Here is an 18,060-nt window from a genome sequence, read left to right on the forward strand (position 1 = left end):
AGCAAGGTATTCGGGAAACTCTTTTCAAATCCAGTTTCTTTACCAATGATAGAAGCCTTTTCTCGTCGGTGGCATATTCAGCCTGCCACGTGCTCCGCAACTGCAATGTAAACGACATTGTTTCTTCACTTCTGATTCATTTCTAATTCATCTATTTGACATAATTTCTTGCTTCAAGCGGTTTCGAGAGACTGCTTTTGCTGATGTAAAGATAGTCGCGATTCGCGCAGGCTGTTCTGTATACAATGCTTGGAACATATCTTCTGAATCTTCACATCTGCCTGTTCATGCTGCAACTAGCGGGCCTAAACGTGGGACATTGACTTCATAGGGTTTCAGAACAATTGCGATGGCCTTGCTCACTCAAGTGACATAGGCGAGGGTCGTGCGAGCTCGAGGGCGCGCGTGGCGGGCAATGGGGCAGGCCTCAACGATATTTCATGGAACGAATGAACATTTCCGGTTATGCTCACTCGGACGTAATCTGTGCAAGTCGTTTTCAGAAATCTGGTCGCGAGGATTTTAAAGCAAAAATTTTACGGCGATCCCGGCAAATTTGCTCTTAATCAGAACGCTCAGGGCAGTGGCGTATCAGGTGGGGGTGGGTGACCGGGCTTCCGCCCCTCCCCCTCTCCAAATTTTGTCTATTTCTTTAGGCCGGCGCCCTGCTCCCTTTTGTGCCTGGCACGTCGCCTATATTAACAAAGGCGCGTATCCTTCGAACGTGCGGCTATTATGGGCATTCGCGTCTGAACGCTTCTCCGACGCCTGGGAGCTTAAATAAACGAAGCACCACAGTCAGGACGATCGCAGTGCTTTAGCTCCCCCAACCCCACCCCTGAAAAAAATATCCGGGCTACGCGCCTGGCTCAAATTACGTCGCGAACATTCTGAGTGCGGTTACCCCGGAAGTGTTTCATTCGTTGCGTAGAACATCGTTCAAGTTGACCAGTGACCTCGCTTGGCCGCGCGTCCTTGAGTCGACGCTGCCATTCAACATGTCCCAAGAGGAGGCCTTGTCACGTTTTCTGAAAACCTATGACGCGCGGCGCATATATGTTCCTGCTTGCACGTTGCATCAGGAACATGTGAAGGACACGGTGTAGAATTGTTTTTCGGCGCAAACTGCTACTACATTTAAATCAACAAAATATGCAATTTCGAAAAAGGGCTTGCAGCATGTGTATGATTTGAAAACGAAAAATGTCGCTTGCGATGTAGTTGTGGATGACGTGGCAACCTCCAACCATGGCACTGGCCTTCTTGGACAAGGATGTTGTTATCGCCAAGAATCCGGATTTCACGGTAGTATATCGGGAGCTTGCTACCGGGGCTACAGATAAGGCCGAATCGCAGCGATGGCATTATTGCATCTGCATACGGAAGATACCTAGGTCGGATTTCTAACAGTTAGTGTTTCCAAACAAGGCTGCGGTATAAATGAGTTGGAACTCTTACCAGTCATATGCAATAAAATCTTTTTATAGCGAAGCCCAAGGGGGAGCCAAAATTACGTCATTATATCCATTAATGCCGTTCACTGCAATACATGCGCAATGTCGCGCACAAATTTCAACTTGTATAGAAGAAGACGGCTTTTCGGCCAGCAGAACCACTACATGGCCACGTGCTCGCTGAACTTCTGATAAAACAGCAAAAGAAACTTCGGTGTCCTTAACACACCACTTCTTAGCATCTGACACGATTGCCTTTACGATAGCTGCCTTCTGTTTCAATGTGATGATCTTTCGTTACCGCTTTTATTTGGGTCGTCTCCAGCATCGCGAAACCGCTGAAACGGTGACAGTTGAATAGGTTGCACGCTGCGACACCAACAATGCTCGTCATGTGCGAGCAGCACGTGGTACACACAGGGAGGCGTGGCCTCTGAAATTGCACCGGCGCAATCTCTGAGGCCTCGCCTATAGCTGCACTAACTAGCCTGCGCGGTGCCGCAGTGAGAGGAATTGCCACGGCGATCTAGAGTCTGTTTATGCGCACCTACGCGTAGTGGTGACAAGGACCAGTGTTGAACGGTGGATTCAACGCAAATACGTAAACGTTTTAAACATCGGCAAGGAATGTGTGCTCTACCCTGCGGAAAGCAGAAGCGAGCCTGCAAGGGTCGGGCATTTCTTTTTTCGGAGAAAACTGAAGTTTGGTGTATCTATTGGCAGGATAATTTTACTTCGTTGAAACGAGGTTATAAAAACATTCATCTCTTCGGTGATTTCAGCGGGAACGTCATTTTGTTGTATACAGTAATTTATATCCTGTTTCTTATAACGAAGTTTCACTGTAACATATTTGTTAATCTTTTGTCTTACCTTCTAATTGCAGGTGCAAAATCTGAGGCCAAGCATCATTAGAACGCGCTAAATTTTCTGCGGGTGCATCATCAGCCTGTGGAAATGTCTAAGCCAGTTCCCTGAATTGTGAAGTGACCAATTATAACAGACAGCCACAATGCAAAACTCTAGGAAGTGCATTAGAAACATTTTGCTTATGTAGTGGCAGGTTACTGATTTATTAAAAATTCTTTCAAACCTTTGACCACTTTAGCAATTCATTTGTGTGAACAATCTTGCTTTATGTTAAGCCTACGTGGCTTTGACACGTGTTTATCGCTTTTGTGGCTTTGCCAATGTTTCAGTGTTGCTATGGTAGGTTGTAAGAAATGGGCCATAGGGATTCGTACTGTCGGTAAAGCCAACCTTTTTTCAATATTGCAAAGAATACGAACATCCTCATTGATTTCTCTATATAGCAGATAACAAGGAGACACTCAATTCCTTTATAATTAATGCTATAATGGAAGGGTGTTTGGTGTATCTAAATTCTTGAGTGTGCCAAACATCCATGCAAGGAAAACTTCTGTAATAGTGTTGCAGGAGTCTTTGATATTATTCCATCTGCAAATCTTGATCAGTGTTGACAACGTAAGTAAAATGATATTGGGTCTTCCCGGACCATAATGGGCAATGTATGCCGTTTCTAGCAAGATCACTGAAGCTACGCAACATTTCGTTGGATAGTTGACATCGGAAGGAGACAGACCATCTGGATTGTAATATGACGTAATTTCAGCTTCTAGAGACTTTAAAATATGCTAGTGCTTCCCCTAGCTCACAATAGATTACGTGTTGAACTAAAGTTTAGAGAGTTCAAATCCGTTGTACTTAATATAGTGTGTATATATTGACAGTCACCGTGTTTATTCCTTATTTGTTTCTTCACTTTTTTTCCACAACGGGAAGACTTGGTAACTTTATGGAATACATTGTGTTGAAATAACCTACGTCGTGTTCAGATTTCACGTCCTCTGCACTTTAGACTAAGTATATTTACACTCACTATCTTTTGTAAATACTGTAAAACAATTTAGGGCTTAATTAGCTAAATACGAACGGCTAGAAAAGGTCATGCCTTAGTTGGCAAGTAGATGTTTAAAGCATTTAAAAACGTTTTCAAGACATCCTCAAAACGTCCAGCAGCACGTTTTGTAGCCGTTTTCAAAACGTTCGCAAGATGTCTTGCAAGACGCTTTCTAGCCGTCTTTAAGACGTCTACCAGATGTCTTGCAAGACGTCTGATATCCCAAATTTGGCGGTGCATTAGACGGTCTTAGAGACGGCTACCGAACGTTTTAAGACGTCCGACAGAATCTTGGTAAGATGTCTTCAAGAAGTCTTAATCTCCTGCCAGAACGTCTCCAAGACGTCCTGTAACCGTTTAAAATGGTTTTGAAGACGTCTTGCTTATCTTGTCAAGACGTCTTGAAGACGGCTTCTAGACCAATGTGTGTTCAGTGGGAACTACAAGTGATCAGGCAAACCGAAGATACCGCTAGGACCCAAGGGCTCCTGGTCGCTATCTAAGGGAGGGGAGACAAAGTCCTCTTACACTTGCAGTTTTCAATAAAAGTTCTTTCTTTATCTCTCTCTTCCTCTCTCCTTGGCTCCGCTGTGTCTTCGTCCTTCATGCTGTGTGGGATGCATGTTCTTTGGCAGCGGGGGGGGGGGGGGGGGGCGGATTATCACATTTCTGATCTCCCTTGTCATTTCGTCCTTCTCTCCGTGTTAGGTGTGGTGGTTAATACCCAATCTTTCTAATATACTTATTCCTGTCTTGGTCTTAGAGAGTCTTTCATACTGTGATATGCGCTGAGCTTCTATGAGTTCACCCAATGTGTTGTGTAGTCCTAATGCTCGTAGTCTTTCTGTGCTAGTGCTTATTGATAGTCCTAATGCCTGCTTGTAAACCTTCCTTATTAAACGTTCTAGTTTGTTCTTTTCAGCCACATACCATCTGAGGTATGGTGCTACGTATACTTTTCTATTTAGGACAAATGCCTGTACCAGTCTTATTCGTGTCTTTCTCGCATTCCGTTGTGCTAGTTAGTTATCCTTTTAATTAATCTGATAAATTGAGAAACCTTTCTCTCTAATTTCCCGATTGTTTCCCCGTTGTTGTCCTTGGTCTGTATTATTAGTCCTAGTATTCTGATTTTATCCACTTTAGGTATAAGTGTTCCATCCGCAGTTCTTAGCTGTATTTCTGCTTCTTCTGGCTCATTCCCTTCTTTGCTACTGTTTGGTTGGCGTCCTCTTCGTGTGGGCATGTATAGCAATAATTTCGACATTTCTGCCGAGCAGGCCAGCCCGGTCCCTTCTAAGTATGGTTCTACTGTCTCTATTGCGTTCCGAAGTGTTTGTTCTATTTGCCCATCACTGCCACTGTTTGCCCATATGGTGATGTCATCGGCGTATAAGGTGTGATTTAGGCTATTTCGTTTAGTTTGGTTGGCAATCCGATTAGTGCTAGATTAAATAGCATTGGCGATATGACCAATCCTTGTGGCGTGCCTGCGCTGCCTATATTTATTTCTTTTGATTCCAAATCTCCTATATTGATTTTTGCTTTTCTGTCAGTTAAGAACTCTCGTACATAGTGGTATGTTCTTTTTCTTAAGCTTAGCTCTTTCAATCTGTTCAGTATTGTTGTGTGCGGTACGTTGTCAAACGCCTTTTTTAAATCAAGGCCAAGAATGGCTCTAGTTGATCTACTTGGGTCGGCTATGATTTGTTCCTTATGCTGGAGCATTGGGTCTTGAGAAGATAGGTTCCTTCTAAATCCCAGCCGTGTGGTGGGAGTACATCTTGGAGCACTGCACGGGCCGATTTTTGCGGCCCGGGCCCGGACCGGGCCCGTTTTTACATTGGGCGGCCCGCCCGAGCCCGATCAAAACATTTATGGCGAGACCCGGGCCCGGCCCGGAAATAATCTGCGTTACCCGCCCCGCCCGGCCCGGCCCGCCACCCCTTTACCTTAAGCCCGAGCCCGGCCCGAGCCCGGCTCGAAACCGGCCCGAGCCCGGCCCGAGACCGGAAAATACATGTTTTTTCAGAGTTGAGAAGCTCGAGAATAACTCGCAGAAACCCCGAGCCCGGCCCGGGCCCGCGTCAAAAAACCCGAATCCGGCCCGGGCCCGGGTCAAAAAGCACACGCCGTGCCCGAGCCCGGCCCGAGCCCGTGAAAAAACTGCTCTACCCGGCCCGGCCCGGCCCACGGGCCGGGCCGGGCCCGGGCTTTCGGGTAAGCCCGAGCCCGTGCAGTGCTCTAGTAGATCTATGTCTTCCATGTAATTTGTAATTCTCGTTAAGACTGCCGGTTCCATTAGCTTTCCTTCACAATGTGAGGGATACAGGCCTTAGATTCTCCAATTGTAGGCGTTTTCCTGGCTTAGGTATTAACATGACATGCGCTGTCTTCCATTGTTTTGGAATTTGTCACGCTTTCCAGCATTTATTAATATAATCTGTTAGTTTTGTTATAGACTCATCATCTAGGTTTCTTAACGTTTTGTTGGTTATCCCGTCTGGTCCGGGTGCCAATTTGGTATTGAGTTTATGCTGTGCTGCTCTTATTTCTGATTCACTAAATTCTTTGTCTAGATCTTCGTTGGTTCTTCCCGTGTAATTTGGATGTGCAATCGGCTTGGCTTGCGCAATGTATTAACGCGATAGCGTTAAGGGCCCCGTGTCGTAGAAAATTCGGCGTCGGTGACCGGCGTCGGCGTGCGATGTCAGCGTCGGTGACGGAGAAAATCATCCCCAACCAACCCAACCACCCTGACCGCGCAGGCCCTCCACGTGGTTCAAAGTTTTGGTGAACAAAAATTGAATTTCTTACAGTGAAATCTGTCAGAAAAATTGTAAAGTACGACTTTACCATTCGGCGTCGGATTCGCCGTCGGATTGTTTACCATTCGGCGTCCGATTGTAATTTTTAAATGTCCGAGAAAACATAATTCTGCTACGAGGAAACTCAAACACAAACCCCTTTTCAGCATTTCTACCAGACCTACAGCCGCGCGCTCGGGTACTTGCGAAAATGATATCCAGATGGCGCTCGCATCCTTGGCGGGTCAAATTGGGACTTCGCCTGCTAATGCGCTTTGGACACGCGCGCGCGTCGGGGCAATAGCAAACAATTAATAAAATAATAAAAAAGGTGCTAGGGCATTCACATTTTAATATAAGACCACTTATATTGGCCCTGGTAAAACGTCTTCCCAGTATAGCATTTCTATTTAAAAGTGAAGCCGAATTTAAGGGGATCGGTGTAAGCTTGGTCTTTGTAGGCTGGCTTTCCCACTGTTCAGTGCTGCATTGAATGAATCCTACTTGCGGGATGCGAACGATGCGATGCGAACGGGTCCCGATAACGCGACCGCGTTCTACTCTGAAAGGCGAAGCTTAAGCGTCCTCCAATTTTTTTTCCGATACTTCCTTCAGTAAGTCCTGTTCCGTTCCTTTATAGGCATAGATTATTTTAATAATATTTTGCCTGTATGCTGTTTTGGTTTCTTCCGGGTTGAGCAGGTACCTGAGTAAATTCCATGTTTTTGCTAATCATAACTGATTGTCTATGTCATTACATGTGTCTTCCCAGTACTGTCTGCATAAGTTTTGTGCATATTCTTCTATCTCTCTATTTAGCTCGGCAGTTTTCTTTATGAGTGTTCTGTTATGTCTCTGCTTTTTCCATCTCCTTTGTAGCCCCTCTTTCGCTTCCCCCATATGGAGGAGCCTGCTGTCTATGGCTTTGTAAGGCAAGTATAGCAAAAAATTAACCATGTTGTATGGTGCCCCTGTAAAGAGTGCGCCGCCATAGATGTCGGTATGTTGAGGCAAAGCCGACATGCAGCACACTTTTGGGAAATGAAGCGAGTTCGTTTGGGATGAACAGGGCTCGGAGCGTTACGATGGTGTCTGAAAGGTGCCCACAAGAAGCGAAAATTAGTCTCAGAGTAGCTTAATTAACGGTACCACCGTAATTAGGGCAAATATAGTCGAAATTCAACCGCAGTGCACTGTACACTACTATTTCGGGGATCGGCCCACCTTGCTGTTTAGTAAAAAAAAAAAAAAAAGCGTCAACCAAGTGTCAAGGTAAAAGAAGACAAGGTCGACATGATTAGGTGTGAAATGTGATACGAATAAGATCCGAAATTAGTGTATAATGAACATGCAAAAGAGACAGAAAGAGACATATTACGGAGATTATCAACGCTTAATAATCGAAGAATTTGAACCACAATGTGAGCACGCGTTCAAGCGCGCTGCATAGCTTCAAGTGAGGTAAACACGACTTTCGCAAATGCGTTACTTTACAGAGGGCTTAACTTGGAATAAGCGCTTGTATTTGGATTGATAATAGTGTCGATGAATTTCAGCAGTACAGTCTTAAGGCGCTCAAAGTTCCTGCGCAATCGCATCGATGATTTTTTCGATCTGTTTTATCGTTTTCCTGAGAATCTTGGCTGTATCCGAAGCCCGGTCGGCAGCCCCCTGCTCTGCAATGCTCGGCGAGTCGCGAATATGGCGCAGCTCCTAGTAATTGCTCATACTCCATCAGTCTTTTTTTTTTTTTTGCTCATCGAGCACTTGCGCAAAGTCATTCCGCAACTCATTAGGCAACTGGTTGACAACCCCGACTTTGCATGGGACACACCGGTGCCCGAGTGTGACGTCACATCTGCCGATTCTAGTTTCTGCAGGGTTTTCAACCTGGAGATGTGACGTCAAACACGCGCACACGTACTACAGTTTTACCATGAATAAATTTGCTCATTCCCTGGCTGGACATGGTGATTTCGTAGGCTGCGATCTTCACTCGGAACAAGCAGCTCGCCATCAGTAGACGTTAACACCAACACCGACAGCCTGTCGCTTCCGCGCACCAACTGACAAGGATTAAATAAGTAATGCGGAAGCCACCGACAATGACTGTCAATGTAAAGCCCGTTTCACATGGTGCGATTTTGCAGCTGCGGGAAATAGGCCGCCGGACCCTTCGTGCTTGCGATTTTTCGATGTTCGGCGTGCTGAACTTCTCCGCGAAAACGCAGATGCCGTGGTAGCCACTGTAGCGGTGGAAACAGACGACCAATAGGAGGCGGCTCGCTCATACGTCATCGCCAGTCAGAATGCTTAACGAGTGTGCGAAAAACGCAGCTTCCGTAGATCGACGTGAAACGGGATTGCGAATTTCGCATCTGCGGAAATCGTAGCTGCGAAAAACGCACTGCAAATCCCACAATGTGAAACGGGCTTAAGCAAATAGCCCGAACAAATGCATGAATGAACGAACGAGCAAGCAACACTGCCCGCCCTCCTTACCACTCCTTTCTACGCAGCTGGCACTATTTCCCTCTGCAGCTTCGATCACCTTGCCGGAGTTCCTCCGTGGCAGCCGCGGAGAGCGAACGCGTTTGCCAGCGTCAACACCGTCAGTCTTCGACGGGACGCTCCTCTGCCTCTGCGGTGCATACTTCTCGTGGCCGACGCCACATCGTCCACGATCGCTCAAGTTCGACCTACCATCACCGTGCGACCAACCACGAAAACGGCCGAAAGAGCCAAGGAAAGCTATTCGCTTTAAAAACGAGTAAGTACATAAACTGCGAGATTAAGACAAATAACAAATCGCATCATCGTAGATTGAAGGGAATCGAACAGTACCAAAGATGGGACGAGCCGTCAGGTGAAGACGACGCGCACTTGTTCGATTCCCGTCATCGTGCACCAACCAGTCCAGTTACGCCCACTCGTGCATCCACGGTACAAAAGCTTGGTGGACGCGAGCCCTGTTGTGACATGCAGTTTTCCTGGCACGAAACTACAGGATCCAAATTACCTTGCACGATGAGCTTGATGTTGAGGTTGTCAGCACCGTAGGCGTTGGAGGCATGGCAGGTGAAGAGAGCCGCGTCTCGACGTTCCACCTTTGTGATGACGAGCAGCGACGCAGCGTGCTTCGGGGAAGCGGATGACTCCTCACGGAAAGTGTAGCTGCATTGACAGGTAGATGCATGCCAAATTGACCGAAACAACTCAACGGCGAAGCCTAATAAACAGTACGATAACGTGCGCCTGTGATGTGCGCATACGGCAGCTCTTTATAGCGAGCGAAATGCACGTCACTAATCATGCTCGGCATGTGCCTTCTAGTATGTATGGTACTTATAAATAAATGTTACAACCATATGATGCCAGGAGGTAATTTAGCCAGGAGGAAATAGGAAGAATTAGTTTTATCTTATCTAAGTGATTCATTAGGTATTGATCATGGTTAGAAGTACGGTAATCTGAATAGCAAAGAGAAAAAGAGAAATAAAATTGGAAGAAAATAGAACATTTGTCTTTTCTTTCACTTTCTTTCCTTTTTCTTTGTCTATTTTTAGGTCATATGAGGCATTCTTTCTCTATTGGGCATCTTTAACTTTAAACCTCAAAGATAAATTAACAAGGCAATAAAGCAGTAGTTATAATAACAACAGATAGTGAAACGAACTTCGTTCGTTTCACTATCTGTTGGCTCCATTGGTTCTTACTAAAAATCAGACCTCTGGATTCATTATTTTTTTATCGCTGAGCTACAACTGTGCGGATGCGGAGATTAAAAGTAAACTTGTAGGATGGGCCTATGCTCGATGTTTCGAATAAGATTAGAATAATACACAAAGACTTCTCGTATACATATTCCAGATGAACTATTCGGTATTTACAAATATTTAAAAGTAGCGAATATTTTGCAACATCCCACTGTTGAAGTCTGGTTACTGCTCCTAGTCTGCTAAACAAATTTTCACAAATGATCAAAACTGAAACAACGACAAACATTTTTGAGGCAACGAAGAAACAAAACCGGTAATGCAAGCTTGGTTTTCAGCTTTCGGGTGGAAGCCTACGTGCCGGCTTGTGATTTTTGCTCGTATACAGTCTTTCAGTGCGTGTTTTTGGCAGTGTAGTCATGTGGCAGTTTTATCTTTTACGCTACAACCAGTGCTGCTTTTCATTTTGAACTAGCATCCTACATCTGCCTAAGGTATGCAAGTCCATCAGCAGCTTTCTTTTTTGTTTTGTTTTTCAACATGTTCTGGTCTTTTTTAGGCGAGAGCCTTAAATAGCTCATGGGTCGAAAATTTGACCGTCCGGAAAATTCAATGGCATAAAATGCGGGGGTCAAACGCTCGACCTTTGGTGGGAGTCGAACCCACGATCTTTGATGTTAATTAGAGGGATGTTAATGGTAAAGTTAATTAAGGTAGGATTAATTAACGCACTTGGACCCCCGACCTTTGGCGGGAGAAAACAAGTAATAGGAAGTAACAAGACATTCAAAGAGGAACGTGATGATGATGTATGGAGTTTAATGGCGCAAGCGCCAAGATGGCCATAGAGCGCCAAGAAATGGTGTGATGTCGATGGTGTGGGCAATCAAAAATTATATTTCTGACATGGCTGTATAGTGGCCTGAAAATAGTCGCTGTAAAAATCGTAAAATATGCTATATCTATATCAAAACTGTGACCACAACACATGAGTTCTGCTATGAGCATAAAAAGTAAGCTATGAAGGATCATAGACTAAAAGATGAGCACCAGTAGCACTACTGCCTTACTGCCACCCTTTATTGCAAGGGCGTGGAGGCACGTGCCATAACAAGTAGTACTGTCGCAACAGCAGCCTCTAGTGAGAGGTCGTGCTGCGATCTCCTCGCCTGATGACCTGCAATGTGCTAACATCATGTAAAAAGCTTAAGACTGAATTAATTTCAACAATTGAGTCTATACCAAGGAGCATCGCTGGGTGAAAAGGAATGTGATGTCGAATGAGAATGTCAAGTAATTTATTGAATGTCTCGTGAGCGCGCAGGCCTTCGCCTTCATCCTTTCTGTAGTCTGCTCATGTGACTGCTAACATTTCCTGCAGCCATTTATTTGGCGTTTCTCCAAAGCGTCATACAGAAGCCATTTATTCTTGGAAGGCAAGTTTGCAGCCAGGCTGTAAAGATATTCAGAGGCAACTCTCGCTGCGTGTTTTTATCGCGACAGCAATTATATTGACACTTCAAGCTGATTTCTGCCGTCGGCGTCATCGTCACCGTCGCCGTCGGCGTGAGGTTCCGTATAAAGTCCAAGGGCGATAAAATCGTCGCCGCGCGCCGTATGTCCGAGTGAAAGCGCGCGTGGGACGCGCGCTATCACGGAGAGCGAACGCACGGCGGAAAGCAAAGGCGACTTCCGTGGCGCGAAACGCCGTGGTGGTATGGGAGGGTGGGAAGGAGGGAGGGGGGGACGCTTTGCTGCGGCACCAAATGCGTATCTTCCAACCGGGCGCAAGGGGAACTGGCGACGCAATCTCGCACGCGAAAGGAGCGAAGCGGGAAGGCAGCGCGGGAGGGAGGGGGGGGGGGGGGGGGGCGGCTTCTACTCTGCCAACAAATGCGTTCATGTACATTGCTGTTTGCGCTTGGTTCTTTATTATGTTTGCTGCCAGTGCTGTCGCGCGCGCCGTATCTTGCAAGCGATCTCCACACGGCTCTGACCTTTGTATGCGCTGTGCATTCGGCCGCTCAGTTTCCGTTGAAGCGATAGACCGCACGAACCTTCGCTCGCTGCGGCGGCTGCGTTTGCTGCCAGCGTTTTGACAGTGGCTATCTGCGGTCATCGAGCGTGATCTATTCATCTGTGCTTGTGCGCGCTGACACCACGCTTGTTAATTCAGTTAGTAAGTGAATGTGTCCAACTTTATGCAGCCGATAAAACTACTATCCCTACTCCGAATAGCTCTCTGATAATTTGCTATCGCAATTGATGCTTCGCCTTTCGGGCGAAACTGCGACATTTTTTTAATGACAATGAGTAATTTTGTGTTTAACACCGATGCATCATTGCTGATAGCTGTCTTTTTTGCACTGGTACCTAATTCATCCTCATCATCATCAGCCTATATTTATGTCAACTGCAGGACGAAGGCCTCTCCCTGTGATCTCCAATTACCCCTGTCTTGCGCTAGCTGATTCCAACTTGTGCCTGCAAATTTCCTAACTTCATCACCTCACCTAGTTTTCTGCCGACCTCGACTGTGCTTCCCTTCTCTTGGTATCCATTCTGTAACTCTAGTGATCCACCGATTATCCGTCCTATGCATTACATGGCCTGTCCAGCTTCATTTTTAACAGCAAAGCTGTTTAAGCCAGCCGTAATTTGTGGTGCGTAGCCGTGGTAGCCATAGCAATCCGAAAGAGGAGGAAGAGGAGACCGCGTGCGCATGCACGCGGTCTCTTCCTCGCCAGCTCCTTGCCTTCACGACTCCCGCTTCCCTTCTCTCCGCGGCGCGCCTTGCCAGAAGAAAATAAAAAAGCGAAGGCTTGCACTAGGCCGCGCAAAGATCAAGACACAGCGAAGCTGGCCGATTGATATCGAGCGGCTAGCCTCAAACGCGTTCGGCGTCGCCAAGCAGCAGCGTTCTTGAAACTGCGCCAACCTTCTTTAGCCTGCCTGCGTTTGTGGCACGCCAGGAGCGCTGTCGCTGTAGGCGCCCACACGTACAGCGCTAGTCATGCGAAATGTCGCGAAAGGGAACGTACCTTCAAAAATTATCGCTCGAGAATACCTTGCTACGTGCGTAGTTAAGTTAAACCAAGTTAAGACCTAGCAGCAACCAAGTTGATACCTGGCAGTAGCAGCCAGTAAGCTTCGCTGTGCCTAACCTTTGCACGACCAACTGCAAAATTGCCTGATTTTTTCCGCTTAATGTCAATTAGAATATCGGCTATTCACGTTTGTTCTGTGATCCACACCGCTCTCTTCCTGTCTCTTAACGTTAGGCTTAACAATTTTTGTTCCATCGCTCTTTGTGCGGTCCTTAACTTGTTCTCGAGCTTCCTTGTTAACGTCCAAGTTTCTGCCCCGTATGTTACCACGCGTAGAATGCAATGATTGTGCACTTTTCTTTTCAACGACAGTTGCGAGCCCCCAGTCAGGATTTGGCAATGCCTGCCGTATGCACTCAAACCCTATTTTATTCTTCTGTGAGTTTCTTTTTCATGATCAGGGTCCCCTATGGGTAATTGACCTAGATAAACGCACTCCTTTACAGACTCTATCTAGAGGCTGACTGGCAATCCTGAATTCTTGTTCCCTTGCCAGGGTATTGAACATTATCTTTGTCTTCTGCATATTAATCTTAAACCCCACTCTTACACTTTCTCGGTTAAGGTCCTCAATCATTTGCTGTAATTCGTCCCCATTGTTGCTGAATAGGACAATGTCATTTGCAAAGCGAAGGTTCCTGAGATATTCGCCGTTGATCCTCACTCCTAAGCCTACCCAGTCTAAGAGCTTGAATACTTCTTCTAAGCATGCAGCGAATAGCATCGGAGAGGTTGTGTCTCCTTGCCTGACACCTTTCTTGATAGGTATCTTTCTACTTTTCTTGTGGAGAACCAAGTTTGCTATGCAATCCTTTTAGATATTTGCCAATATATTCACGTATGTTCCTCTACTTCTTGGTTACGTAATGCCTCTATGACTGCTGGTATCTCTACTGAATCAAACGCTTTTTCATAATCTATGAAAGCCATGTAGAGAGGTTGATTGTAGTCCGCAGATTTCTCTATTACCTAATTGATGACATGGATATGATCCATCATGGAATATCCCTTCCTGAAGCCAGTCTGTTCTCTTGGTTGGCTGAAGTCAAGTGTTGCCCTGATTCTATTAGAAATTATCTTGGTGAATATCTTATACAATAATGAAAGCAAGCTGATAGGTTTATAATTCTTCAATCCTTTAACGTCTCCCTTCTTATTACCTAATTATACTGAAGTAAATATTCCTGCTGTAAATACGAGTATATGCGTCTGCGATTGACTATTCGATAGACGATTCGATATGCGATACTTATTCGTATTCTATTCGTACTCGAAAAAGTTGATATTCAACCATCTCTAGAAATAGGTTGTTGTCCACCTTCACCGTCATTCATAGTCCCCGTGTTTGTTGTTAGTAGCAGTTCATACAACTTTCTGTTTTGGTACAATATTAGACAACACTAGCTTGGACGAGCAACTTTTAGATTCCGGTAGTGATGCCTTATGTTGTGCTCTTTACTGTTAAATTATTTACTGATTTCACTTTGGCAGAACATCAGCTTGTCAAACTGAGGAAGCGTACGCTAAAAACGTTACAAACAGCTGACGTAGGCCCACCCTCCCACAAAGTAAATAATAGCAGCATCGGCGACTCATAATGCAGTTTACAACAGAAGTTACAGCTGCAGTAGGTCTGACATAAATAGACAGAAACATTAAAAGACTGCACACAATGCAAAAGACAGTAGTAACAACACAACGCCCGTCATTTACTGGGCAATTGATCCACCCTTTTTTATAGCAAAAGTCTGAGATATTCTGGAATAACAATTCTAGTAACTATGTAAGTGAACTCAATGCGTGCGGCATTCGGCATATTGGGTTTCCTTATCCATATTTTTACGAGATAAAAATTCTCAAGGCTCTTATACAAGGTAAAATCTTGAACGTCAGTTTTTAGGGCTGTAGCTCTGGCAATAACGAACAATTAATTTTTCTTACCATCTCTTTATTTATCTTAACGTACTTCCCTAATACAAACCAAGAGGCTGCCTTTTTTGGAGACTGTCTAGAAAATATCCCCCCACCGCGCGACTCTCGCATCCGTGCCGAAGCAGTTTCGTGGAGGCACCTACAAAGCTTTCCGCACCGAACTTATAGATCACGCCATGTAACCCACGCCACTTGGGCGTGCCAGCTCATGAGCGCCAACGCTACAATCACAGAGCCAACCACATAACAGTGGGAAGCCTCGCTGCTTTAGTGTCAACTCCCGGTACCATCTTGATCTGGTCGTGAGAGCGCGCCGAGAGGCCTCGGCTCATGGGGTACTGGACTGAGGACTCCATCCACGCCCAGGGCCCGTCAAGGATCCTGCGGTTCCCCTTTATTTTAATAAATGCTTCCTTTCTCTCTTTATCTTCCTTAGTGAGTTACCGCCACTTTTGCGCATCATGTATGTGTTTCTAACGTCTGTTCATACCACTTCCGCTGACCGATCGCGAAGGTAGTACCGTCTGAAATTTGTCAACAATGATCATGATGGCTGATGATGATAATTAATCATCAGTTTAATCTTAGAGCCGCGATAATGATCATGATTATAATTATACTATAACTATGATGACAATACGGATTGTGTTGGTGATGGCAATGATAATGATGAATATGACGACGATGATAACCGATAACAATAGGCTGCAAAGTGATTCAACCTCTAGTTGACGTCAATCAAATGTTGTCATTCCATCGCGGCTCTCACAACGATTATACTGGTCATACGTGCTATCCTCACCCCCAAATCGCCTAGGAAAGCGTTTCCTTTCATCAAATTCAATTGGCGGTTGAATCGCCTTCGAACGCGTTCTCCCCCCCCCCCCCCTCCCCCCGAGAACAAGGCCTTTCATTGTGTCTATCCTGTCGGGTCAAAGTTACTAAGCGGCGTGTACTCACCGTGGATCTGTCGACGGTGGACCAATCGGTTGGCCATCCTTGGCCCAGTTGAGCGCAATGGGCGCGTCACCCTGCGCCTTGCAGCGCAGACGAGCCGTGTCACCTCGTCGCACGGCTTCGCTTCGGAATTTGCTGGCGAAATGGGGCCCGGCTTGTAAGAAAGGGGCGCGTGGTCATGTTATTGAAGGGAATTGTTGCGCTAATAAAAGTTTCACACACTGTCATGACTCGGATGGCGCAACGGTCGCATATCTGACTCGAGAGTTTCACACACTGCCCACCGTAGCCCCGTCTTTCGAATTCACACCGAGGCAAGGACACCTGACGACTAAGCATGGTGGGATGATAATCAACACCCGAGCAACCCAACCGCCGCTATATCTAAGAACATTATTCGATCCACTAGGCGTGCGAACAGATCAAAGCGCACTGTTGACCGTGAACCTCATTTGAGGTGTCCTTTGCCAGAAAAACGAAGAACATTTTCGAGTCCACCATGCAGGCGCTATGATCTGTGCCAGCTGACAAAGTCAACGTGCGAAAGGACATAAAGGCTCGCGACCGTATTTGCTACTGGTGCTGCCCTGGGATATCTTGCACGGGCATGTGGGAATAGATGACTGCGAAGTTAGCGTTTTCAGCCGAACTTGTTCTCGGTGTCTGCGACTATAAGAGCGCCAAACCATCCAAACGTTTCTAGCAAACGAGTAACGTTACATTAGAGACAACTACAGTTCCCTTCACATATTGCATGTGAAAGAAAAGGAATACGACGAGCAAGTATTGTACTCCTATTTTTTTCCGCACTCCTTAAACTTTGATACTGTCTTAACTCTGCCAATTATACTTTCGGCTAGCAGACACTCACGATATTCCGTCGCAACCAAATTGCGTCAGCTAGACGTTCTACAGCATAACAAACGCCTGCAATGTTTTCTCTGAGGCTGCGGAGCCTTCCTGCAAGGATCTAGATTTATCAGGAAGTTGATGGTGCGCCTCCTATAGATATTTCTAGAGGACGTGGACTCGCTATTAAAATGTTAAAGCCGATGGTATGCTGATTACGTAGGTCACTTTGCAGCCATGACATCATGACCTGGCGAAGCTAACACTGCCCGTGTACACGCAAAGGGTCACCTGCTGGCCCACAACTGACTATCTAATTCACTTGCTCCCGCATTTCCGTTCAACATAATGGCATAACGTGCCCCGGCCAATAAGGCCGCGCGGCGAACTAAGAAAGAAATGAAAATAAAAATGACGCCAGCAAGTACGCTGAAATTGTGATAGAATATCGATAATTATTATTGTAGTTGCTAATATTTGGCGACCTATATTAGACAATCACGCATTTATTAAAGTTCTATTCAAGGAATCTGACATGATTCACCTACCATGGACTTTCAAGTGAACCAGCTTGCTTAATCCTGATCTGATCCCGTTCGTTGCTTGACAAAGGTAGCGGCCTGAAAGAAGTAATATTATAATACAAGCTGCTGCCAAGATCAGCAGTGCACACAGCATATTCCGCCTGTATGCCTTGCCCAGTTGTCACATTTGCGTTAAAGAAGATATCTAGAAAAGCATCCTTTCACAATGAGCAACCACGAAAATTCACTCACCAGCGCTTTGCTCCTGAGCGTTTTTGACAAGCAAGGAACCGTTGGCGTAAATTTCGTATTCCGTGCCTACTGTTATGGCGCTGAATCCAGGCGTTCCGTACACTGAAAGATAAAAGAAATTCGCATGACTCCTTGTACTTAACCACACACTTATGCAAAACATAAATCAGCACCTGTTTATGCAAATGAACTAATCATGCGTCACAAAGAAATAAAAAACTCCGCGATAAATTGCGCACTCTCGGCAGAAAGCAGTTCTCATTATAAAAAAGCAAAGATATTGGAGACATTGCCTACAATTTAATTACAAGAACGTGCATTTAGCACTTCGAATTTAGCACTACGTTTAGCACCCAGTTCTTGCTCCGTGAAGGAGCAAGAATTGCTGAAAATTATTGGAGCAATGTCGGTTCTGCATGAACTATATTTACTTAAAATGCCACTATTTTTACGAGTGATGCAATGGTACTTACACCGACTGAATGTGAACCGACAGTGAAAGTGTTTCAAGCGTATTTTTATTTCGTTCCGCTGTTTACAA

At 45.7% G+C, this 18,060-nt stretch overlaps 1 protein-coding gene across 1 annotated transcript in view; it reads right to left on the reverse strand.

Annotated features, from left to right (window-relative positions):
• LOC119455804 (Down syndrome cell adhesion molecule-like protein Dscam2) overlaps positions 1–18,060 on the reverse strand; it is a 317,386-nt gene that overhangs the window by 16,308 nt on the left and 283,018 nt on the right. The window contains exons 16-19 of the mRNA XM_049668624.1: positions 17,520–17,621; positions 17,292–17,363; positions 15,898–16,048; positions 9,202–9,356 (exon numbers count right to left, since the gene is read on the reverse strand). Coding sequence (XP_049524581.1) covers positions 9,202–9,356; positions 15,898–16,048; positions 17,292–17,363; positions 17,520–17,621 — 480 coding nt within the window. The remainder of the gene's footprint in view (positions 1–9,201; positions 9,357–15,897; positions 16,049–17,291; positions 17,364–17,519; positions 17,622–18,060) is intronic.

Source organism: Dermacentor silvarum, chromosome 6 (assembly GCF_013339745.2).
Source record: "Dermacentor silvarum isolate Dsil-2018 chromosome 6, BIME_Dsil_1.4, whole genome shotgun sequence".
In the NCBI taxonomy this organism is placed as follows: domain Eukaryota; kingdom Metazoa; phylum Arthropoda; class Arachnida; order Ixodida; family Ixodidae; genus Dermacentor; species Dermacentor silvarum.